Source organism: Pelodiscus sinensis, chromosome 8 (genome assembly GCF_052426305.1).
Source record: "Pelodiscus sinensis isolate ZL-2025 chromosome 8, ASM5242630v1, whole genome shotgun sequence".
In the NCBI taxonomy this organism is placed as follows: Eukaryota; Metazoa; Chordata; order Testudines; family Trionychidae; genus Pelodiscus; species Pelodiscus sinensis.
Window position 1 is genome coordinate 53,037,654 of NC_143059.1, and position 26,683 is coordinate 53,064,336.

The 26,683-nt window shown below is 44.2% G+C and overlaps 1 protein-coding gene across 1 annotated transcript in view; it reads right to left on the reverse strand.

The window, feature by feature from the left end:
- Window positions 1–26,424, reverse strand: part of ZRANB1 (zinc finger RANBP2-type containing 1) — a 65,650-nt gene extending 39,226 nt beyond the window's left edge. The window contains exons 1-3 of the mRNA XM_075935293.2: window positions 26,152–26,424; window positions 11,061–11,162; window positions 3,413–4,262 (exon numbers count right to left, since the gene is read on the reverse strand). Of these exons, the coding sequence (XP_075791408.2) occupies window positions 3,413–4,229 (817 nt within the window). The 5' untranslated portion in view covers window positions 4,230–4,262; window positions 11,061–11,162; window positions 26,152–26,424. The remainder of the gene's footprint in view (window positions 1–3,412; window positions 4,263–11,060; window positions 11,163–26,151) is intronic.
- Between the last annotated feature and the right edge of the window lie 259 nt (window positions 26,425–26,683).

A 26,683-nucleotide genomic window follows, 5' to 3' on the forward strand; every position in this document is an offset into this window, starting at 1 on the left:
GTACTCCGGGCACTCCAAGCCAGGACTGCTTTGCAAGCGGGACACCCCTGAGAACTGTCTGTCCGGGGTGGGGGGGTCAGGATCCTTTAAGCGCAGCCCTCGGCTAGCCTGAGACAGCATCTCCATGCTCTAAGTCCTTCTCTGATGCCCTGCCGGCACTGCTTCCGGCCATCCTTAAGCCCGGTTCAGGGTCCATTTAATGTGGACATGCTAGTTCGAATTAGCAAAACGCTAATTCAAACTAGTTTTTAGTTCTAGACGCGGTAGTTCGAATTAGCTTAGTTCGAATTAATTCGAACTAAGTTAGTTTGAATTAGTGCTGTAGTGTAGACATACCCTGTGTCAAATGTAATTCTGAACACTGGAGAGGCAACACGATCTGAGAGTTAGAGCAAAACAATGATGTTGGGAGTACAGCTTTCTGTTCTCAGCTACCACAATCTATGCACCTTACATTTCATCATCTATGAAATCTGTCATTACTTACCATTTTCACACCCTTTGAGACCCTCAGACAGTGCTGTTAGTACACAGGCTATTAAACATGACTAGCAAAAGGAGAAATGGGGTTCTCCTGTTGTACATTTAAATTTTGTTGGAAAATTATTTCGTTTCCCTATATCGGTTAAAACATGATCAAAGTCAGAACAGTTGCACTAGTTTAAATACATTGAACTAGGTAAACTGGTACAAACATCTAACAGCTGGACTTAAAACAATTTCTCTGAAATTAGTTTAGCTTCATTTGTTAAGTGGAATAGTTTGCATTCAAGATGTTAAGGTGTTTGTGTAAATGTGTAACCGCCCTTTCAGCAGCTGCACATTTACACACAGGGGGAGGCAGGAGCCAGCACTCGTGGGGAGCCAGCTTTTAAACCAACTCCCCACGTGTACAAGCTCCCACCTACTCTCCACACTGCTGCCTCTGTATCAGAGGGAGTGTGTGCTGTGTGTAACCGTGAGGGTTATCCAATGAGCCCAGGCTGATTGGTTAACGGTGTACTCAGGTCCATGTTCACATCCTTAGTTTGCACTGATAAACCAGTTTAACTTAAGTGCAATTACATTAAGGGGTTGCACCAGTTTAACTAGATAGATTTTAATTTAAAATGCGTGCAACTTTCCTAATATCTATACAAGCCCATAATTAAATTTGTTCAGATATCTTCATATCAGTGCTGAGAAGTTAAAACTGCTGCTCTTGCAGCTGAGTTCAGAAATGAGATATTTTAAATCAGTAATTATTCTGTGTCTTTAAATAGTGGTTCTCTCTGAAAGAAAGGAGCTTTATATTAATGTTTTTCATATGTTCTACATAATATGATTAAATCCAAAATACATAAAATGCAACTTTTAAATTACAAACTTACAGGTAACTATTGGCCTTCATATGAAGATATTACCTTTTAACAAGTATCATCACAGGAAAAAAATCCATGAAATCTTCATCATGAAACCTGCAAAGTTCAGCACATGCTACTCACAATTGGCATTCTAGATTCCCCCAGAAGCTTTTAAACCTTCATGTTTACTTAATGTGTCTATTAGAATACGTTGTTTTGGTCACTCTGACCCTTGCTAAGGATCTTATTAAAACAAGGCACCTTCAAAATGCATTCATATTTTGGTAGTTCACAAAATAAGAAACTGGAAGCTAATTTGTATAAGGAAATAATATACACGATGTCCTACAGCTAGTGCAGAACTGAAAATAGACAAATCAGTTTTGACTATTCTGGAATGTGAATTTTTCAAATATTTAATATTTCAAATTTCAGAAATAAGGAATATGCAAATACTGCAGGATAGTTTCAAGAATTTTTTTACTCTTTCAGACATCATGAAGGAAAGAAATATCCCATTTCACAGAAGTGACATCTAATAAAATTGCATTAAAATGTTAGACATCACAGGACACAGAACCTCTAACAATAATAACTCTTTTCTTGCATGCCCCTCATATGTGATGTTTTACATATTCCATTCAAGGAAGGAAAAGGGATGGTGAAAAGGAGCAATTATTGGGGGGGGGGGGGGGGGGTCCTAAACATTTTAATGGCCACCAAAATTTTAAAGAATGACAGAGGAATCTTCCTCCTTTCAAAAGGAGGACATAAAAGCTTGAAGTCTATGTATGGAACTCTTTACCCATCAAAAGGAGAGCCCTTATCTATTAGCTCACTGAAATACAAGTCCATATACACAATAGGAACATTTACTTGCAGCCAAATAGATTACATAATTCTGTTTCACAAATCAGTTGAACAATGGTAGCCAAGTGCACTAAAATCGCTTTCTGAGAGATCAACAAATGGTATATTGGAGTTCCAAAAGCAGTGTCCTAGCCCAAAAATCTTTGTAGATGTCAAGTATTTAATATGCTCATATGCGTAAGCCTAAAAATTTCTGCTTCTGGGAAGTAACATCACAAAAATTAAAAACTCACAAGATCAACAAAATGGAGAAAACCCTGCTTTCATGTGTCTGTTCTTTAACAGAATTGGGAACACTCCAGAATTTCCTTAGAAAACCACTAAAATAAAAAAACAAAATTGATATTTGAATTACTGAAGTCAGTTGGGTATATAATGCACTTTCAGAAAGCTTGTAAATATTTACAACATGCTATTCATGTTCATGTAACATTTTCAAGGTCAGTATTATGCATGCAGCTTCTTGGAGCTACATATTTCTGGTGTTATTTTTAACAACTGACTGAGTGCCTTGTGCTGATAGAAGCGCTACACTGTTTACAAAATATTCCCAAGTTATATCTGGTGATTCTACTGGTACATCTTGAATACACAGGTAGAGAACTATTGTGTGCACTATTGTGTGAACTATTGGTTCCTGATTTTTAAATATATTTTTAATAAAACATATTCTGTATCAGCTCCCATAAAGTCAGAAGAGCTCATGCAACTAATCACATACCAAATGGCTCTACTTATCTCCAAGGCCAGGTCCACATTACAGGGGAAGGTCAAATTAAGATATGCAACTCCAGCTATGTTAATTATGTTTCCACATGGTCTCCACAGTGGGAGGTCGATGGGAGCAAAATGCTTCCATTGACTTCCGTAACTCCTCACAAGGAGCAGGAGTACCAGCACCAATGGAGGTACCCTCCGAGTTCAATTTAGAAGATCTTTACTAGATCCTCTTAAATCAGACCCCAGAAGATCAACCACAGCAGTGATGAACCTCCATATAATGAAAATGTGGCCCAAGATAACTTGCCAAATTCTGTCAAGTTTGCAGATAAATTAACTGAATGAAGTGCAATTGTGAAGTAAAATTTAGTATTCTTACAAAAGTACATGTTGAGAGCTTGTTTACACCTAGTACTACTTTTTATTTACTTTCAATTCCCCTCCAGATACCAGCCCAACATAATAGAGAGACAACTTACCCACACAAGCATTGAGAAATAGCCAATCAGTCTTTTTCATTCTATTTTTTATTTGCTTTAGTTTTTTGAAGTCAACTTCAAGTTCCTCCTTGCTTCCAACAGCACCAGCCAATTCAATTCTTTGGAAGTCCATTTTCACTTCTGATTCACGTTTGGTTGTAGGAGGAGATCTTCTTTGGCTATTACCACTACTGCAGCTTCCCCTCCATCGAGCTCGGTCTTGCTCATTTATGATTGAAGAAGCCTCTTCTGTCTCCGCCAGTTCTATTGCTTCAATATTGTTAGGTCTGGGATGATCACATACCACACATTTCCTGGCCTTAGCCCAGTTTTCATATGTACATACAGAACAAGTCCAGTGCTGTGCCCTTGTATTCAGTTTATTTCTATCATTGTACTCTTCACAAGGATCAACAGAAAAGGGTACTGATCTTGAACCAGACCCTGAAGACTGAGGAGATTCTGTGGGGCTCCTGGTCCTTCGCTGCGACAAGCACTGAGTGCATCTTATCGCCCTTGGCCAGTTCAAGTATGTGCACATGTGGCACGACCATTTATTTGCACTTTCCATACTGTAAGAAGATTTAACCCTTGGTCTCGCACTAGAATCTGGACATATCAAAGGGCTACTTCCTCCTTCAGTGCTTGTAGGATCCCAATCTCTACCGACTTCACTTGAACCACTTTTGAACGGATCTTCCGTAATAATTGTTCCATTAGGTCTCTGAGCACGGCACATAGTACACTTAATTGCTGATGGCCAATTTTCATATGTACAATACTCACAAGCCCATTTAATTCCACATTCGGTCATCATGCACTTCTTGAAGTAAATTTGTTGGGAAGAAAGCTATAAATAATTAGAAAATATTATTAGAACATAATGGTTGCATACCATGCCATAAGTTTTATTACAAAGAGAACGTACTTTTGGGCAAATATCCTGATTAATGCTTCAGCAACCTTATCCTTTTCTTTAAAAGCAGGAATAAGGATTTCCCAACAGTAAATGAAAGTGGAAGTGGCATTCAGTTTTTAGGCTCTCCTTCAATTTAAGATGAAAACTTCACAAACAGATTCCAAAGATGAAATATAGTTCATTGCTTTATAGCCTTCTAACAGATGTACAGACAGGACATCTTTACCTAACTCCTCTGATCACAGTACAAAGAACACAGGAATCAAAGGGATGGGAAGGGAAGGCAGGAAAAAGACAGTACCTGTTCTCGTAACTGGTGTTCACAATGTGTTGTTCGCATCCATTCCAATCAGGTGTACGTGCAAGTGTCAAACTTTTCCCCTTGCAGCTCCCATAGGGTCATCTGTGCAGACCCCTAAAATGGAGCCACTATATCAGTACCTACATAGCACAGCCAACCCTACCCTCCCTCAGTTCCTTCTTGCCGGTTATTCTGACAATGGGGAAGAAGGGTGGGTATTGGAATGACATGAACACCACATCTCAAAGAACACTAGTTACGAGAACAGGTAACTGTCTTTTCTTCGAGTACTTGTTCATGTTGATTCCAATCAAGTGACTCCCCAAGCCGCTACCCCATAGAGGTGGGGCAGAAATTCAGAATCATTGACAGTCATACTGCCCTACCAACTGCTGCATCTTTCCTGAAGAATTTATCGAGCATGTAGTGAGCCATGAACATATGACTCAAAGACCACGCGGTTGCCCTGCAGATCCCCTGCATGGGAACCTGTGTCGCTAAAGCCATTGACAAGGTTTGTGTTCTAGTTGAGTGATCTATGACCAACGCGGGAGTGACCCTTGATATGTTGTAACCAGTGTATATGCACCACACTACCCAGGAAGATATACACTGCGCAGAGACCGAATCGCCTTTCATGCATTCCACCAATGCCAAGAACAGCTATGTGGACTTTCAAAATGGCGTAGTGTGATGTACGTAGAAGGCTAATGCCCTTCTCACATCCAGTGTGTGCAGCACTCTCTGCCTAGCACAAGCACATGGCTTAGGATAGAAAACTGGAAGGAAAATCTCTTGCATCAGATGGAATTGGGAGACCACTTTTGGTGGTAAAGACAGATGCAGCCTGAGCAGCACTTATCTGTGTGGAAGACTGTATGCAGTAGTTATGAGGATAGGGTCCCTCAACTCAGACACTCTCCTTGCTGAAATGATAGCAACCAGGAAGGCTTCCTTCAAAGAGACATGAAGCAAGGAACATTCTGCCATTGGTTCAAAGGCTGGTCCCATGAGTTTGACCACCAGGCTCATGTCCCAAGCAGGAACAGGCAGAAAACAGCACGAATATAACCTTTCTAACCCATTCTTAAAATATGTCACCATGGGGTGGCCCAACAGAGAACTCTCGAAGTAATGTGGGTGAAAGGTGGATACCACCACCAAGTGAACTTTGACCAAAGAGGGTACTAGGCCCCGTGACCGTAAGTGCAACAGGTAATCTAGCACCACTGGAATAGGCACCTGCCCAGGGGAAATATCCCGCTCCGCACACCAGCTGGAGAACCTTTTCTAATTAGGCCAAGTATGCCACCCTGGTAGAGGGCTTTCTGCTGCCCAAGAGAACTTCTTGTACCTGGGTTGAGCACTAAAGCTCTAGCAAATTGAACCATCCAGTTTCCGTGCTGTTGGATGGAGTGAATGCAGATCCAAGTCTCTGAAATAACCCCAGTGCTGCATCAGCAGGTCCGGATACAGGGGAAGAGCTATCGGGGCTTCCACCAACAAGATTAGCAGGGTGGAGAACCAATGTTGGCATAGGTCAAAATGTACCAGGAGAATTGGGAGAAACGCATGCAGAAGGGGCGTTTCCGCCCCCCTCCCCCCCAGTGGAAAGGGGATGCATCTCCAATGGAACCCTGATAGTGATTCTGGACTGAGCAAAAGTCCAGACACCTTTTGTTCTCTGGTGTAGCAAACAGATCTGGTCGGGGAGCCCCCACCAGTGGAAGATTGGTCTTATCACATCTTCCTTGAGTGACCACTCAAGGACCATAAAATTCCTGCTGAGGGCACCCACCAGTGTATTCTGTAGTCATGGTAGATATTGGGCTTCCAAGTAGATTTCGTGCTTTATGCAATAACACCACAGTCTCTGTGCCTCACTGCAGAGCTGGGATGATTGTGCGCCCCCCCGCTTGTTTACATAAATCATGGTCATATTGGCCGTACAAACCAACACACTGGTCCTGCATCTGGGGTCGGACCACCTGGCAAGCCAGTCTGACCGCTCTTAGTTCTTTCACATTGATGTGAAGACTCATGTCTATAGGTGATCATAGTCCTCGGGTCCTCATGTCACCTAGGTAGGCCTTGGATCTGGGGTGGGTCACCAATGTTAAAGAGGAACTCAAGGGGACAAATTGTACCTCTTCTGATGGGTGGTGGATGGACACATTAAACCTAAGAGACTATCACCTCATGGGGCATGGACACTACCATGTCCAGACAGTGGTGAGCCAGCATTGAAGGGGATCTTAGATGTAGATGTGTATATCCAATCATGTGACAACATGATGCCATGTGGCCTAGGAGTCTGAGGCTCATCCTTGCTGTTGTGAGCAGGTACTGGGTGAGGGTATCTATCAAGTCCCGAATGGTCTGGGACCGTGACTCTGGCAACAATGCTTTCCCTTGGGTTGAGTCTAGTGTTGCCCCTATAAATTCTATTCTCTGCACCAGACTCAAGACTGACTTCTCCTTGTGAAGAAGGATGCCCAGAGTTCTGGACAGCTCTAACACAAGGTCTCCACAAGTGAGGAGCTGGTCTCTGGAGGGCTCTTTTAGCAACCAAATATCCAAGTATGGGAAAACATGGACCCCTCTCCTGCATAGGAAGGCTACTGCCACTTCCATACATTTGGTTAACAATCACGAGGCAGAAGAAAGGCCAAATGATAGCACCACAAATTGGCAGCACCCACCCACTATTGTGAATCCGAGGTAATGGCTGTGATCAAAACGTGTAAATATGCATCCATCATGTCAAGGGCAGCAAACGAGTATCCCAGATCGAAACAAGAGATTATGGTGGCCAGAGTGACGATCCTGCACTTTAGCTTCCATATGTAGTAGTTGAGGTTCTTTAGACCCAAGACTGGTCTGAGACCGTGCCTTTTGCTTTTGGTATGAGGAAATAGCAGGAATAAAAAGCCTTGTCCCTGAATTCGAGGGACCTCTTGTATCGCACCTGCCTCGAGGAACGACTCGGCCTCCTGTTGCAGGATATGCTTGTAAGAGGGGTCTCTGAAGAGGGATGGGGAAGTGGTGGGGATGCAAACAGCAGGGAGTATCCCACTCCAACCGTGCGGAGAAACCAACAGTCTGATGTAATACTGGCCCACGCATAGAAGTGGGATAGCCTGCCTGAACACAGAGGGAATGGATCCAGTAGGTCTGGTGCTCTACCCTCGGGCGCACCTTCAAAAAGGCCTGTTTGGGGCCTGGGGAAGGCTTGAAGGAGTTGTACTCCTAGTTATTTTGTTGGGTTTCTCCTATTATTGTTCCTCTTGCGCCTGTGCTGCTGCTCATGGCGCTGTTTAAATCTCTGCTGCTGAGGCTGAAACAGGCACCTTTGGATGCCAGGGTATGCATCTCTAGGGAACTCAGGGAATTCCTCTTTCGAGAGAGGAAAGCAAATGCAGACGAACAAAATTGCAAATGAAGTGCGGATTTGAATTTTCCGCGTTTCAATCGCATAATTGCATCTGGCTGCTTTTTCGAAATTTCTTTTTTTCGAAATAGGGTATTTTGAAAAAGTGGCCGGATGCGATTATGCAAATGAAGCATGGGAAATCTGTACTTCATTTGCAATTTTGTTCATCTGCATTCCTCTCAAAAGAGGAATGCAGTGTAGATGTATCCTGAGGCAGCGCAGCTTGGGAGTCAGCCTGTTCCACTCAAAGGGGAGATTCTGTAATTCTGACTGGACCTCTGGGAGAAGCCCCAAGGCCTGAAGCCATATGGATCACTGCATAGCCACTCCAGTTGAAGCATTCTTGCTGCCTAATCCACTGAGTCCAGGGCTGCTAGTAGGGATGTTCTGGCTTCCTCTGACAGACCTCCAAATTCCTGGCAGGCATCATGGAGCAGTAACTTTGTATTTAGTGAGTACTTCCCAAGATTCAAATGCGTAGCAGCTAAGGATCGCCTGCTGATCCTCTAATTGTAGGCCCCCTGAAGAGTAGACCTTCCTACCAAGCAGGTCAGTCTTCCAGGCCTCCTCGGCTTTGGGGGACGGGGCCTGTTAGCCTTGCCTCTCCCTCTCATTGTGATCTCAGCAGTCAATTGATGAGGGATGATGGTGAGAGTATAAGAACTCATACCCTTTGGAGGGAACAAAGTATCTCCTCTCAACACCCTTTGCCATTGGGGGAATGGAGGATGGGGTCTGCCATAGGTTCATTAGTTCGACTGTATGGTCTTTATGATTGGCAGAGCCATCCTGGAGGGTCCCTCTGTGAGAGGATGTCCACTATGGGCTCCTCAGGTCCCTGTATCTCTTCTAAAGGGAGATTCATGAGCAAACCTGCACAGTAGTTCCTGGTATGCCTTATGGTCCACTAGCAGGGGACCAGACATGGAAGTGCCCACCACCTGGAGACAAGGACGAATAAGCATGAGTAGGCTTCATTGGCTGCGTCGGGGTCCCTCATCTGGCTCCACCTGATGCCCCTGCCTGGATGGCCAGTCCCAGGACTCGGAAGGTGGGCATCCCCTCTTGGTGCGTGGGATTCCATCACCAATGGTGCCCTCAAATGGCATGTATCCCAAGGGGAGCAGGATCTGTGGCTTGTCAACACTGTCGACCTGGGTGCTCCCTGAGACTGATGTTATGCCCAGAGTGTCCAGAAAGGCCACTATAACACGATTTTCCCACGTTTTGCCACAGTCAGAGCAGCTGAATCAAGGAGGGACCAACACCACATCTGATTCCGACTCAGACTCAAACTACCACAGCAGTGCCGATAATGTCTATGCCAGCTTTCATGTTGAGACCCTTTTGGCAATCTCAAACAGTACTGAGAGGGTCTTGAACAGGAGCAGCATCTGGTGTTCCTGAATCTCGATCTTGACCTGGAGACCGATCTCGGTGCGAACCGTTGATTGTTCAGTGCTGGCCCAGCACTCAGCCCTGAGCTCTCCATCGGTGCCAAGGTAGGGGATGCTGCACTGATGAAGGTGGTCCTTATGAGGAAGGTTACCTGTCCCAGTACCATATTGCGGACTGTGGTCAACACAGCATTGCCAGCTTCCACCCTCAAATGGTGCAGTCTGGGTGATGTCAGTGGTTTTTCTTGCACCATGAACTCTTCCACCTCTGAATTTTCTATCAGGTCCCTGGTTGCTTCAAAAGGTGTCCAGCGTCGAGGGAGGAGTTCAAGACCTGCACTGGGCTCCTGACTCAGTGATGGGTCATGTGCCGGACTCAACGACACTGGTCTCAGGGCCAGAGCTGACAGTATGCCTTGGTTCTCTCAGGTGGGGGAATTCCTCCGGGACTGGTCCTCTCTCCGCTGGGACTTATGGGTGGTGGAGATCGGCACCATGAGGTAGGAGGGAGGATGGGGTAGGACAGGTGGACCTGTGTCTCGGCCCTGCAATCATCAGCGCTAGGGAACCCCAGCGCCAAGAGTCTTTTGCCATCTCTACTTCTGCACTGAACTGGCTCCCAGGGCCGATTTCTCAGTCTGAGGGGGTTTTAGTGCCGCTTCCATAAGGAGCTGCTGGAGTCTGTACTCCAGGTCCTTTCTGGTGCAGGGCTCAAAACTTCTACAGATCTCGCACTTCTCAGTGCGGTGTTCTTTACCCAGACAGCAGAAGCACGCGTCATACAGGTCGCTGTTGAGCACAGGGCACTTACAGATTGACCACAATTTAAATCTGGGGCATTGGCCATGCCCCAGTGCCCTAAGGAGCTAGAGTTCTTGGTACTTGCCCTCTATCTGTTGACTCTGCTTACACGGACGAAAATGAGACTCAAAGAGCTATCCTAGGGACTAGACACTTGCTAAGGCAAGTGCTAGATAATCCCAGCGTTGCCACAGATGGTAAGAAGGAACTGAGGGAGATTAGGGTCAGCAATGGTATATATGCGCTGATACAGCAGCGCCACTCTAGAGGTCTCCACAGCCAACCCTACGTGAGCTGCTAAAGGAAAAGTTTTTCTGATGCTCGTGCACGTGGCGCACATACACCTGATTGAAATCGACATGAACTAGCACCCAAAGAAGAAAGTAGGGAAAGGGACTATAAGGATTGAAAATAGCTAAAAGACAATGAAATCAGTATAACAATATAGAAAAGGTAGCGTTTAAACTGCACAAAGATCCCTGTTTCAATATTTAAATATATTATGTAAAGCAAGAATATTGTGGGTTTGCCTTACTCCATTGCACCAGCCACAGAGATAGATTTGTGAAGGTGGCATGCACTAAACAGTGTGATGAGTTTGATTTAAGAATATAATAAAGGTGTTTATGCTTATCTGAATGTGTTTAGTATTGTCTAGGTCAGAAGCTGCCTGCTATTAGAAAAATCCGAACAATGCTGGTGCAGGAACTACATATGTTGGCAGACAAAGGTATGTACTGTTAGTTCTCCAATCCCAATTTCCACACCACATTTTTTTTTAAAAAAAAAAATCTTACTTTTTCCGTCTAATGAAGAGGAGATTCTGTCTCCATGTTGGCTCAGACCTTGTCCTCCTCACACTGAAAAATGGGATGGACGACACTATGCAACAACTACCCCTGTAAACAAAATGAAGAGAGTTTCAATTAAGGTATTACACTGGACTTGAGCAACCAAAATAGTAGTACTTTGTATGCCACTCCCATTCTAATCCCTGGGTTAAACTTCAGTCACAACCTACTCTGAGTTTAATGCATACTTAGCATGTCTAAAATAAGCTGCCACTGATCAATTTCTTAGAAGAATCAGCCAAAGTACAACATACAACTGTTCAACTTTCATTCATATTAACAGAAGTATAAACTTTGAGTTACATCAGAAAAGTTCATAGGCATGGTATCTCAATTCAGAACTCAAATAAGTCTAACAGTTTGATTTTTACAATCTGTTTAAAAAAGAAAAAGAAAAGAAATTTTCCCATTCCTGCATGACCAACAAAATTGGTTTTACTTGATGAATTGCAAATTATGAAATTTTCAAGAGTATATCCTCCTGAATACAAACTCAGTATTGTCAGTTCCACTGTTAGTTTTCATATTTCCATGAGACTGCTATTTTATTGTACAACTGAAAGGGGGAGGGGAAGAGCAGTTACCTTAAGAGTTACGAACACCAGAGCTGTGAACTGACCAGTCAATCACACACTTCATTTTGAAGAGAATATATGCAATCAGGAAGCATGACAAAAAATAAAAGCAAATACTGTATAGTCCAGAATAGGGATGTTAGCTATTAGGTAACTGAACAGTCATGTAACTGCATGAAATCTTAACAGTTACATGATTATTCTATAGACCCCAGGGGTGGGGCCGGCAGCCAGTATATTCTAGCTCCATTCCCAGGGTGCCAGGCTAATACAGAGGCAGCAGCCCCTGTCCACAGGGATCTGAGCTCCCCATGAACAGAGGCTGCTGTGGGGGGCTGCCGGAATGGCAGGAGAGGCTGCCATGAACCAGCCTGTCTGCAGCGAGCCTGAGCCCACCAGACAGAGGCTGGTCCAGCAGCAGCCCCTGGCCGCTTTTAAGCCAGCTCCTGCTCACCACCACCATCCTTCCCCTCCTCCCCGCTGCCTCTGATACAGAGACAGCAGGAGGAAATGCATGAAATCGACAAGATTAACGGATAAGCATAGGCTTGTGGGTTAATTGTACAGGCAGTCCCCGGGTTACGTACAAGATAGAGACTGTAGGTTTGTACTTAAGTCAGAACTGGCATCCAGATTCAGCCGCTGCTGAAACTGACCAGCGGATGACTACAGGAAGCCCGAGACAGAGTTTCTCAGCACCCGGCAGCACCACAGATGCTCTACCCCAGTTGTCCCCAAGCCAGCTGCTGCTGAAACTGATCAGCGGCTGATTCCAGGAAGCCCGGGGCAGAGCAACTCTGCCCAGGGCTTCCTGTAGTCAGCCGCTGGTCAGTTTCAGCAGCGGCTGACTTGGACACCTAGGGCAGAGCAGCTGGGGTGCTGCCGGGTTGGTCCAGTAGCGCCGAGGAGCGGCGCTGAGGGACCAACTGGCAGCACCCCAGCTGGTCTACCACAGGCGTCCGCGAGAAAAGCCTGGTCTGCTGGGGCGGGGGGGGGGGAAGGGGGCGCGCACTAGCTGCGCCCCCCCGCCAGCAGACCATGGAAACGCGGGCGGCGGGACCGAGACGCGCCGCGGTGCCGCCGCCCGGGTCCGACGCAGAGCAATGCCGCGGAGGACGCGGGTGGCGGGACCACCCAGACGCGCCGCGGTCCTGCCGCCCACATCCTCCGGGGCAAGAAACGCTGCTCCGCGTCTCCCTGGTCTGATACAGAATGAACATTGTTTCTAGTGATTTTAGAAAACTACAATTTACGATGTGTAATTTTCATAGATGTTGAGCATCATCTCTGGTGCCACCTCCCCCCCATGCTGCTACCAGGGGGAGGAAGGGCAGAGAAGGCTGCTGCTCTGACAGCAGCCCCTGTCCATGGGGAGTCCCAGCTGGGCCTGCTGGACCTAGCACCAGCCAGGACTGAGCAAACTCGGCTCAGTCCCAGCTCACGCAGGGTCTGGGAACAACCCCCGCTGCAGCTCTGCAGTTTAAATGTAGAAGGAGCTGAGTTGCCCTTCCCTTATTGACTAATCATGTAGTTGATAAAAATTCTATCGACTTCACAACTAGTGAAATACCCACTTCTTAACATCCCTAGTTTAACTGCTGATAAATAGCAGGTTTGTAGATTACCAAAGTGAGACTTAGTGAAGTTCTGTTCCTTTGAGAAGTTTCAGAAACTTACTAGTATTCAAACAGAACATTAAAAAAAATGCAGATTACAACTCAGTGTTTCCAGTATGGCAGAAGTTCTGACTAAAAAACTGTAGTTGTTTAACTGACAAGGATTACACTTGAAAGACCTTACCATAAAAATGAGCAGTCTTGTTCGGAGACTTCTTACCATAAAGCTTTGTCTACACTAATCCTGCCATTGATCTAATCTATACAACTTTGGCTACAGAAATGAAGTCATGTATTGTATGCAGTAAGTCATCTTTATGGTTACACAGAGCTCCTTCTCCTGCCATGCTGCTGCCTTTGTATCAGCAAGGGATGGGGTGAAATGCAAGCTGCCTCCCACCCCACATGTAATTGTGTAGCCGCTAAAATTTTCAGCAGCTACATACATGTTTACCTGAATACAGACATTTTAACATCCCTACTCAGATCAATTTATCACATCTAAGCAGGCCCAGTAAATCGGCATCTGGTGGATCGATTGCTGCAGTGTCGATCCCCAGAATAGTGGAAACAAGCCTTAACTTAACACACTTCTTGTTGCCCTCTTCAGACAATCTTTTATGCAAAGAAAATAAAGCCACCTCAACATGTAAGCAAACCAAAGTATACTTGTCTACAAATCACTCTAGCAGTTTGATATTTTGCTATTATCCTCACCATATTATATTACAAGGGCCTGTTTTTAAAGTGTGTGTTACAGGGAGTAACAAAAATAGGTCAATTATTAGGCTCACGTTTCTCAAGGTCCCTTATAGAGTAAGGCTAAAATTATCAGTTACAGAATCAAAAATAAGGACAAACACTATGAAACTTGTGTCCATAACTGGTGCTTATTCAGCAAATGCCTGTGTCTTTATTACATTGACTCCAGTTGACAATGGTTCATGATGCCGAGTAGGATTTAACAGATATGGAATTTGATCCATTAATGCTTTTTTAAAAAGCTCTCAATGAAATCATTTGTCCCCAAAAGCAATGGCTGATTATTTGCAGTGTGAGAAGGAACTCATTTGGAGGCTGCAGTTGTCAGCTTAGAAAATAAAGACCCCATTCTACCCTTTTCCTCCTTTGATACATGCATATCCTAGTAGGGATATTAAATGTAGATAAATGGGCTAATTAATGGCACACCAACCACCACCTCCTCCTGTAGCTAGTACCCCATACTCCTCGTGCCCCAATCCTGTGCTCCCTCCTGAAGCCCAATATCCCTACCCCAGCCATGATCCCCTTCACAGAATCAGTATCCATTTCCCTTCCTACACCTTGAACCCTCATACTCCAAGCACCTGCCCCAGGCCTGATCCCCCTCACAGCCAGAATCCATACCACCTCCTACACCATGACCCCTCTACTGGACCTCAAGCCCTGACTACTCCTTCTAGAACCAGCACTCCATACCCTCTCACACCAAGCACCTGCCACAGTCCTGCTCCCTCTTACCCCATATCCCCTCCTTCATTAGGGATGTCACAGTGTAACCATTCAAATCTAAATGGTTACACATCAGCTCCAGGCCCCGTTCCCAGGGAGCTAGCTATCACCCTGTGCTGCTGGTTCTGTATCAGCTTTAAATAAGTAAAACCATGAAATGTACAAGTTTTAAAATCCTAGGACTATGAAATTGACCAAAATGGACCTGTGAATACGGTAGGGACCTAGTTACAGATCATGTCACTAAGTTTTCTGTACTATTTTTTTTAGAATCTTAAATTCCTAAAGTAATTGTTAATGTTAAATACAGGTTACATGTTAACAGCCTACATTGGGCTCTAATTGATCTAAATTTGGTAGGAGTCTTTCTATTCACTTCTGTGGTCTTTGAATTAGGCTCAAAAGGGGCTCTAGTACATTGAAATAAGTATCTGAAACTCTTACAGACTGGAGGTGGCCAATGTTGTTAGCCAGAATGATTGTCACAAAGAAATACTATAAGAAAAAAAAATGAAAGAGGATTTTGAGAGTTTTTTGGTGTTTCACTCATTTAAAAAAAAATCAGTCTTGCAAATGAGCTTTCATTTCTGTATGAGACTTGAAAAGAAAAAACAGATTAATTTGCCCATTATTGGAATTCTGAAGAAAAATAACATTGCCTATACTGCATCGGACAGTGAATATTTGATTCTTTTGAAACTTTAGTATGGGTCTACTTTGGTGCCTAATATTTATCATTTTATATTAAAATTGCTACACTTTAACATCAGATCTGAAAATTGACTAACCTGTATTAATTTGAGAATACTCTGTGATTATATATTTATTCAACTTGTGAAAAAGATTTTCAGAACCAATAAGTTTGGCCGAGCAAACCAAGGCCTATGGAATTTCTGTTTCCCTCTAACACGAAAGTTTTTGAACACTGCAATCTACCAGTTCCAAAATTTAAGGGAATATTCAAGGTATAATAGGAAAAATCTGGGCAGACTGATTTAAATCAAAGTGATTTTAAATGTTTATTTTGTCTTATTTGTACTTCACTTATCTGAAGGATGATTCTCATTAGCCAGCAATTGTTAAAATATGTTGATTTACAACTAAACATAGCCCTCACTAACAAGAAGGATATGTTGTATCTATACACACTTATTTAGGCACTATAATTGCTTAAAATACATTTATTCAGGGCTTTTTTATGTTTGATGATAGTGAATTATGACTAGCTAAATTATTTTTGTTCTTCAGGATTTGCATCAATCTCTATTACGATTGAAATTCAAACGGGATTAAAAATGCAGGAAACTGCATTTAAAGTCGCTTTAAATGTACTGGAAACATGGAGGAGAGGAAGTAAGTTTAATAAAAGTTTTGCATTTAAAACATTATACAAAGGAAATATCTATAAACTGAACTATTTCTGGTGACATGGCCTTCAAGATATTCTAACTACAGATTGTACCTCCCTAAACTGGGATGCTGTAGTCTGGCAACATCTATGGTCTCTCAGGACCACGGATGTTCCTGGACCAGAGAGCCCAGGGGCAGAGGGAGGCCAGGCAAGATGGGGAGCACAGTACCAGAGGCCTCATGCAGTGCAGGGAATCCCACAGTGCAGTCAGGAGCCCTGCAGCAAGGGGGCTCTTGCAGCATTAGAAGCCTTGCAGCAGGCGGTCCTGCAGCAGGTGGCCCCCACAGCAGTGCAGGGAGCTCCAGTGACATAGCCCAGAGTGAGGCAGGTTCTCAGGCAGCACGGGGGACTCAGGCAGCAGGGGATTCAGGTTAGGTATGTAATATTATAGTCAATTAACCAATAAGCAAAAGTGTATAGGTTAATGCTATAGACTACACACATTTCCCTCTCCCCACTAGTAAATTTTTTAGCAGGCTGGCCAGCCACCTGGCTCGGTTCTGGCTTGCAAAGGCTCCGGGACCTACCCCTGCTGCATCTCTGCATTTAAAGCACATTATGAGCCGGGCGGATACGCAGCCCAGTTCAGTTCTGGCTCGTGTCAAGTCCAGAAGCTCAAACTTCCCCCTTAGATAGGGACTGCTGCCACCTCTCTCTCAGAAGCAGCAACACAGGGCGACAGGCAGCCAGTCCGTGAGTGGAGCTGGTTTTTAAACTGGCTCCCATTGCAGACCAGCTCCTTCCTGGCATCCCACACTCCTGTCTATGATAAAGTGGCTGCCAGCCCCGCCCCTGGGGACTATAGAATAGTTGACTAACCGATAACATTTCATGAGGTTACTCAACAATTAAATGATATTTAACATCCCTAGCTCAGGCAGTGCTAGGAAACGCCACAGCAAGGTGGGCCAGCAGCACAGCTGGGAATGCCAGGGCTGAGGTGTTTAGCCATGGGCAGCAGCACAGTTGGCTGAAGGCAGTGGGGGCTCAGCTGAGGCCAGAGGCAGAGCCGGCAGGTGCCTGGGAGACAAGTGACAGGGGACCTCTCCTGGTACAGCAAATTCCATTGTTAGGGACCAGTCAGATCCCAAGGGTGCCAGACTACAGAGGTCCAACCTGTAGTAGACCTCATTCTCTCTCACCTAGTCTTATTTTCCTCTTCCAATCTATGAATAAAGCTTTCCTGCTTTTTCCATCTCCCAACTGGCTTCTTAACTTTGGATAAACAAGTTATAAATTGAATTGGTTGAATAAATTGAAATAAAAAAAATTGTAACTGCTTTAGAGGCTATTGTTAAAAGGTGGTTTAGCACTGCAGATTATTCTGGTTCTAGGTGCTCAGCCAGTGACTAACTAGTTTCTTGTTTCCATTTTCTTTAGCACCTTGGCATTATTAGGGGTATAAAATACGGTTTAAAATGTTAACCAGCTTGCCACATTGCATCATGGCCGGGGGCTGCTCCTCCTGGGCCAGACGCCAATTAACCCAGTCAGCATGCCAGTAAGGCAACGCTTACCAGATAAGCAGTTACCTCTTTACAACCCTACCTAATATGTCCCACTCCGTATTCTTTAATTTTTTAGTAAATTTAAGTTCTTAACATGTTGGAATTTCAAATTTAAGTAGGTTTATTGGAAAATTAATTGTACTTAAATGTCTTTAAAAATCGTATTTAAAAAACATTTCTACACAGGACAGAACACTATTTTTAGTGAAAGCTGAAACACTAAAAGTGGGGAACAAAGGACACAGAGACCCTCTAACATGGAAGGAGAAAAATAGAGGACTATCTTAGAAATGTAGAACTCTGTGAAAAATGTTAATCTAACCTGTTCTTTAAAATCTCCAATGACAAGGATTTCACAGCCTCCCTTGGGAACTATACTAGCCAGTAACTTTCCTTACATTTAGGAAGTTTTTCCTAATATCTAACATGAACCTCCCTGGCCACACGCTAAGCAAATTACTTCTGTCCTATCTTCGGTGGCATAGAAACAATTGATCACCATTTTCTTCATAAGAATCATTACCATATTTATCAGGTCCCCTGCTTCAGTCTTTTCTTAAGACTAACATGCCCAGTTTTGTAATCTTTCCTCATAGGCCAGCTTTTGTAAACAAAACAAAATCCATTTTTGTTGCTCTCCTCTGGACTCTCTCCAGTTCATCCACAGCTTTGCTAAACTGTAGCATCAAGAACTGAACCCTGTAAGCCAGATGAAGTCTCACCATGTCGAGAAGAGTGAAACAGTTATGTCAAATGTCGTATATATGGTATTCCAGAATGTTTGCCTCTTTTTGCATTGTTGACTCATTCAGTGTGTAATCCCCAGATCTTTCTCACTACAGGTTGTACCTCTCTTAACTGGGACTTTCTGGTCCAGCAACATCCGTGGTCTGGCAGGACCAGGGACGTTCCTAGACCACAGAGCCCAGGTTTGGGAGGTCAGGTTGTGGGGCAGGAGTGCAGCAGGGGAGCCAGCGACTCAGCTGGGAGCCTCATGTGGGGGGTAGGGGGCAGGGTGGGAAATGCAGAGGTGCGGGTAGCACAGCAAAGAGTTCTGTCCCCTACGGCTGTGAGGTAGCAGTGGTTGTCAGCGAATGCAGCACTCTAGCCCCAGAGCTCAGGGTCATTGGTTCTCTGCCTCGGATACAGAGGCAGCAACATGGGGTGGCAGTAGCCCCTTGTGTGGAGGGTGGTCCAAGGTCCCCAAAGACAGAGGCTGTTCCGCAGAATCAGCTGCGGAGCTCCAGGTCTGGCAGTGGCAGCTAGGGAGCACGAGCTTAGGGAGCCATGGCTGGGCAGACAGCAGTGGTGCTGGGTTGGAGCCCTAGCAGGGGGCAGGAGTTCAGCACAGGCCATGTTGGAAGGGACCTTCGCCCCCTTCCCGGTCCAGCAAATCCACTCAACTGAGACTGGTCAGGTCCTGAGGATGCTGGAAGATGAAAGTCCAACCTGTAGTATTATCGCCTAACTAGTTATTCCCCATTTTGTATTATTTCCTAAGTGTAATATGGATTATGTAGAAAACATTCTGCAAAAAACATAAAAGCAAGAGTAAGATCAAGGACAGACAGGCCCATTATTATTATTAAGGGGAGAGGGTAGAAAATGTGAAAATGGCAGAAATGCTTTTAGTTTTCACCATAAAGGTCAGTATTGATTGGACATCTAACATAATGAAGACCAGTGAAAATGAAATAGGATGAGAGGCTAAAAGAGGAAAAGAACAAGTTAAAAACTACAAAGACAAGTCAGAGGTCCTCAAGTCACCAAGGCATTATGAAATACAAGGAGCTGACTAAGGAGATACCTGAGCAATTATTGTAGAAAGAGTCACGGAAGATGGGAGATTCCAGTGGATTGGGAGAGGGCAAATATAAATGTAGTGCTATCTATAAAAAGGGAAATAAGGACATCATGAAGAATTATAAACCAGTCAGCTTAACATCAATACCCAGAAAGATAAGGGAACAAATAATTTAGCAGTTTGCAAACATCTAGAAGAGAATAAGTAATATTCAGCATGGATTTGTCAAGAACAAATTGTGCCAAACCAACATAATCATTTTTTGACAGGATAACAAGCCACATGGATGGGGGAAGAAGTAGAAGATGTGTTATATCTTGATTTTGTAAGGCTTTTGATACAGTCTCACATGAGACTATAATAAATTAGCGAAATGCAACCTTGATAGAGCGACTATAAACTGAGTGTATAACTGGTTAGAACAGTTATCAGTGCAGAGTCAAGCTGGAAGAACATATTATGGTTGTGGCGGTACCAAGCTGGGAAGGGTTGCAAGTACTTTGAAATACTGATTAAAATCCAACGTGCTCTGAAAAAAATGCCTGAAGAAAAAAGGATGACATTCAATAAGGACAAATACAAAGTACTGCAGCTAGAAAGGAACAATCAGTTGCACACACAAAAAATAGGAATGACTGCCTAGGAAGGAATACTGTGGAAAGAGACCACAAGCAAAATAAGAGTCAACAGTGCAAAACAAGCACACAACATTTGGAGACATATTAGCAGGAGTGTTGTAAGCAAAACACAAGCAGCAATTCTTCCACTCTACTCTGTGCTGACTAGACCTCAACTGGAGTATTGTTTCCAGTTTGAGGTGCCACATTACAGGAAGGAAGTGGACAAACTGGAAAAAGTCCAGAGAAGAGAAAAAAATGATTTAAAGGTCTAGAAAACATGACCTGTGAGGGAAGACTGAAATAACTGGTTTGTTTAGTCTAGAAAAGAGAAGACCAAAGGACAACATGAAAATACTTTTCAAGTACATAAAAGGATACTTGACCTTCTCACTTAATTTTCGAGAATAGGACAAGAAACAATGGACATAAACTGACTAGTTCCATAAAGCAGAAACACTAAGTGTTACAATGTTATTAGTCCTACTTAAATGTAGAGATATCAACATGTAGTCGACTACACGATTAACTGCTAAGCCCAAGCTCCCCACTCCTGGGGAGCCCCCTACCACCCAGCACTGCTGCCCCCATCAGAGGCAGCAGCGAAGGGTGGCAGATGGAGCTGGTATATTTTAAAAGTTATACATATTCCACTCAAATATCACTCCAAAGTGGCAATTATGTGCTATTTGAATGATTTTATGAAGCAATGCCATTTGACATCTAATGCAGTAACCTCATCATCGCCTGTGTAAAAAAAACATCAGAACTGATACTAAAATACTCATTTATTGCTCCCATTTATCATCTGTAGCACCCATTATAAAGCTAAACTGAACTTTGATAACTACAGAATTGTTCTTTTCTACTTTTCCAGTACAAGTTTGTTTACTATCCCCAAACACAATTAAAATTTAGTTCCATTTTAAAATGTTACTACACCATTTAAGATGTATTGTAGTAGACAAATAGCTGGTACTGTTGCAGTATGTTAGGGAACACAATATTAGAAGAATTGGTGGAGAAAAAGTAAATCGTTTACCTACTCTGCAGATTTAGCAGTAGTTTAATTGTTTCATGATCATCAATGATTACGTAGTAGAGAGAAATATGGTTTAAAATAGAATGCTATACAAGAACAAATAGTTCAGCAAATAGGCATCATAATTACAACTATCAAAAAGAAAGATGCAGAAGAGGAAGACAGAAGATAATTTTAAAAAGTCAAGTGGGAGGCAGGCATTAAACATGGGGAGGACATGTTACGTGTAAAATAAGCTATATTATACTAAGACTTAAAATTCAGATTTTACCAAAAGCACACCTAACTTGACTCTTCAGGAATTGAAATTATTTAAATATATTCAATACTTATGTTAACAAGGAAACATGTTAATGAGTATAAACCTGTAAAGAAATAGTGCAAGTTCCTAGTCCATAAGTAGGAAAGGTAACCAAGACTCTTCCCTCCCAATACAAATCCCAAAATTACAAGCTTAAAAAACAGAAACTAGAGCTGCATTAAATCGACAAATTTAATCTAACTTTGTTTTCTTCAACACCCTGCTGATGGATGACTCTCAAATGTGCCATACAGAGACAACGTTCCCTCTAATCTTTTCCATCCACGTGCAGAATGTTTAGTGTGCACCTGGCATTGTGCAAATGTGCACCACCAATAGAATAAAAAAACCTACAATGGATGCTCTGCTAGTCAGCTGGGCATTTGAATTTCTCCTGTGTGGCTACAGAAGCCTACAGCTCACATGGAACACTGAACACAACTAATAAAATACTTCTGATGGAGAACAGACTGTCTATTTTACATATTGTTTAAGGTTTGGAGAACTATATTAAGCATCACTTATACTTCAAATTAAGGCCACAAGATTTTCTATAATGAACTATTACTATTCAGTTTGAACACACATCAAAAGTTGCCCAACGATAAAATGTGAATATGTTGGTTTGACCTAGGAATGTTTTAGAGTACACGTTTAAATGACTGACTTTCATGGTTACAACTAAACCCCCCACCTCTTCCCAAGCTGCTGTGGAGTCAGCTCTGCAGGAGTCAATGCTTGTAGGGAGCCAGCTTAAAAGTCAGCCTCCATGCACTATTGCCTCTAATACAGAGACAGCAGCGCAGGGGCAAGCGGCTCCAGTAGAGCTGCCTCTCCCTCCCCCACCCCATGTGTGAACATGTAACCAATGAAAGTTTCAGCACCTACATGCTTACCAAAAACCATGTATTTTAACACCCCTGCTTTGACCCTGAAGTATTTTTAACTATTGTCTCTAAACATCCACTTTGAGCTAAGATTCTGTGATGAGTGAGGGGAGGGGGGAAGAATGGCTGCTAACTATTTAGTATTCCCATTTATTTAACGGGAATTTATGTAATTTTATGTACAAATTAATATTGTAGATCACTGCCAATACATAAGAACGGGCATACTGCGTCAGACCAAAGGTCCATCTAATCCAGTATCCTGTCTGCCAACAGTGGCCAATACCAGATGCCCCAGAGGGAGGGAACACAACAGGTAATCCTCATGTGATCCTTCTCCTGTCACCCATTTACAGACAAACAGAGGCTAGGGTCACCATTCCTACCCATCCTGGATAACAGCCATGAATCTATCTAGCTCTTTTTGGAACCCTGTTAAAGTCCTAGTTTTCACCACATCCTCTGGCAAGGAGTTCCACAGGTTGACTGTGCACTGAGTGAAGAAAAATTTCCTTTTCTTTGTTTTAAACCTGCTGCCTATTAATTTCATTTGGTGACCCCCTAGTTCTTACATTGTGGAAATAAGTAAATAACTTTTCCTTATTCACTTTTTCCATACGTGTCATGATGTTATAGACGTCTATCATACCCCTCCCCCCCTTTAGTCTCCTCTTTTCTAAAAGAAGTCTCAGATTTTTAATCTCTTCATATGGGACCCGTTCCAAACCCCCTAATCATTTTTGTTGCCCTTTTCTGAATCTTTTCTGATGTCAATATATCTTTTTTGAGATGAAGTGACTGCATCTATATGTAATATTCAAGATGTGGGCATACCATGGTTTTATATAGAGGCCGTCTCTACTCTCTATCCCTTTTTTAATGATGCTTTTTTGACTGCCACCGCACATTGAGTGGATTTTTCAGAGAACTATTCACAATGACTCCATGATCTCTCTCGAGTAGTTGTAGCTAAATTCGTCCCCATCATTTTGTATGTATAGTTGAGATTATGTTTTCCAATGTGCATTACTTTACATTTATCAACATGAAACTTCATTTGCCATTTTGTTGCCCAATCATTTAGTTTGGTGAGATGTTTCTGAAGCTCTTCACGGTCTGCTTTGGTCTTAACTATTTTGAGCAGTTTGGAATCATCTAGTATCATAAGAAAGGACTGGTGTATTTGCAAATCTGGTTGCTGAGGGGGACCATGATCTTTCATTTAGAGAAGTGGCTACCAGCTTGTCAACAAATGCTTTCTTCAGCAGGATTACACCATATAGATAAAGCTTCCAAAAGCCCATGAGCAGCACTAGATGCAGAAATGTTATTCCAGTCCAGTACTATGACAAAACAAATTTTTTTATAATTTTACATCACCATGCACAAGTTAAAACCATAAGTTCTTGGCCTCCCACTTCCAAAGCCAGATGACATTGGAGATGGCTTGTGTTGCTACACCATACAAATACTCCACTGGGTGATTGCTGAACACTACTAATGGGGGTTTCAATGTCCTCTTTCAGTTACCATGCTATTAGAAATTAAGTGCAGAATAAACCTGAATTACTGTTTTGAGGTTCTGAATACAGTTATACTAATAAAAAAAAGTTAACATCTGCAGCAGACTGACAGATCTGTATGTAACTGATATCACACACAAAAAAGCTGAGAGGTGAGAGTTTAGTGTATGCTGGCACTAGAAAAAGTTATCATGCCCTTAAGTCATGGGTAGGCAATAAAAATGGCAACCCACCGCTGCTACATTTATTTGCATCTCTACAAATATCAGGTGAATGCAGCTCTTGTTCGCCACGAATGGTGATCCATGGCTAACAGGAGTTGCAATTGCCCAATACCTGCAGAGGTGCAAGTAAATACAGAGGTGGTAGCCTGGCAGGGATTAACCCTGTGGACTAGACCCAGCCCATGGGCCAGAATTTGCATACCCTTGCCCTAAATACATATCTGCAAGCTAGGTTAACTGCTTAAAAATTCACATGTAATGACTCAGTTATTGTTCCAGTACCTCTAAAAAAAACTACTTTTCAAAATGGCAACTCTCAAATTCTAGAAAAGTTATTTTCCTCATTGTTATCAAAAGATGCATTGCTAACAAAGGTCTTAGCAGCTGTTCTGTGCTCAGCATGCAGAGGTTCCAGATTCTACATCTGCAATCATAATACCACCATGTAGCCCTAATAGGGTAGCTGAGACTAATCAGGAAGAGGTGTGTTCAGACTCTGGATTGAAGGAAAGAGAGTGCCTTGCATCATTCAAAGTTAACCACTTACAGCTGTTCATAGAGTTGCATTAATGAACTCCAAAGAGGGTTGTATAGTTCATCTTTATCTGCAAGCTGGTTGCTACCATGTTGTAGGTAGAACTACAAACTAGAGAGGGAGATATAGATAGTCTGGGGTCCTCCTTATAGTGAATATTATATTATGTTACAGTCTGTAAATAAAGAATTATTTCAGTTGTTAAATTACATGGAATTCAGAACAGGATCTGATTGTTTTACTGTGGTTATCTTTGTACATCAAAATCACAAATGCTTTATACAACTTGGTACATAGTTGAACATAGTTCAACATTAACTATGGCTAACCTATTGTCTGCAATACATGTAAATACAACAAATAATTCACAAATTTCAGGTAGCTTCTGTAGTACAGAAGTAAAGACAGATCTAGAAAAAATGAGGGGGGGGAATAAATGGGAGTCAGGAGACCTATGATCTCACTCCTGTGGATCTCAGTACTGCAGCAGAGTAAAAGAGAACCACAGAAAACAAGGCAGTCTCCTGTTTTTTTGTGTGTCTAAGAGTCCTGTTACTTTAACAAGACCCTTAAAATGCGTGCTATAGCGCTTTTGGAGTAGAATAATAAACTGTGCATACAGAAGTGCAAAAAGAAACCTTTCAGGTAACAGTTACAGCAGAAGCAAATTCCTGCTTTCCAATGGAGAAGTGAACCTTAGTCATTCAAGTTAGGATACAAGTTAAAAGACTCACACTCAGACAACAGGACTTTGGTATTAATAGGTGGAATTCAAAAGCCTATATGGGCACACGATGTACCACGCGTCTCCGTTTAAGTCAGCGCGGGGGGGGGGGGCAATCCTCCGACAACAAAAACACCCAACTTAGTTCACGCCGCAGGTATTTCTACACCAGTAAACAAGCCAACTGCAATAGCAGCGTCTCCCCGAAGCAGGCGCCTGAAGCCCCAGGCTGGGACGTGAGGGTGGCCGGGGAGGACACCCAAGCAACCTTCCGACCTCTTTCCACACCGGGACCCCGAGTCACGACAGAAAAAGTTTCAGGAGCCCCCTTCCCCCAACCCGTCAGGAAAAGGGAAGCGGGCGCGGCCACCAGCTCAACGCGCAGCCTACGAGCTGCCCTGCCGGCCCCGGGTGGGAGGCAGCGCTGGCTCCGGCGGCTGGAAGGGGCTGCCGCTGGGAAACTGACATGGGGTGGCTCTAAGCCAGCAAGGGCCCCGCTGGGGGAGGGGCCAATTAACACCCCCCCCCCCCGCGCGCCGGATCGTTAAAGGGGCGCGAGGAAAGGGGGAGGAGCTGAGAAGGGGGCACCCAGCGACGGAAGCCTGTGGCGGTGGAGGGGGAGGCTCGACGGCTCCGAGGAGCAGGACCCTCCGCCCGGCCTAAGTGTCCGGCAGGGCAGGGAGAGCTCTGCCCCAGAAGGCAGCCCGGCGGCTCGCGGAGAGAGGGCCCCGCTGGGAGCCGCTGGTGGTTGGCCCACTGGGGAGAAGTCGCCTTACCTCGAGCGCCGCCTGCTCCTGCTCCCGGATCCGTCCCTCGGACACTAGTCGGCGTTAGCACCCCCCCGAGCCCCCCACCATCCCCCCGCCCCGCTGGCTGCGGCTCCCCGCTCAGGACATGGTCTCTCCCGGCCTAGCTGGCTCGCTCGGCCGCGGGCGCTCCCACTCGGCACAGCCGGGGGGGAGGGGGCAATCTGTAGCCCCAGACTCCCAAGTCCCGAACCCTCTAATGGCGGCGGCTAGAGCGGCCCAAAGCAAAATAAACCCCCATACGGCAGAGGGCTCTGACGTGAGCGAGCCCGCAGCCCTGTCGCACGCTCATTGGCGGGAAGCGCGCCGTCCGCCTGGCCAATTCGAGAGCGCCTCTTTGGGGCGAACCGGTGATGTCATCCCTGCCTCTGTGAGGATGCGGGCCTTCTCCCCTCCCCCATACCCCCGCCGGAGGACTGCGCTCCCTCCGCCCACCCGCCCAGAGCAAGCGCCGCCTCTCTCAGGAGCCGGAGATTCCCCTCCCCCACTCACTCGCAGCGCC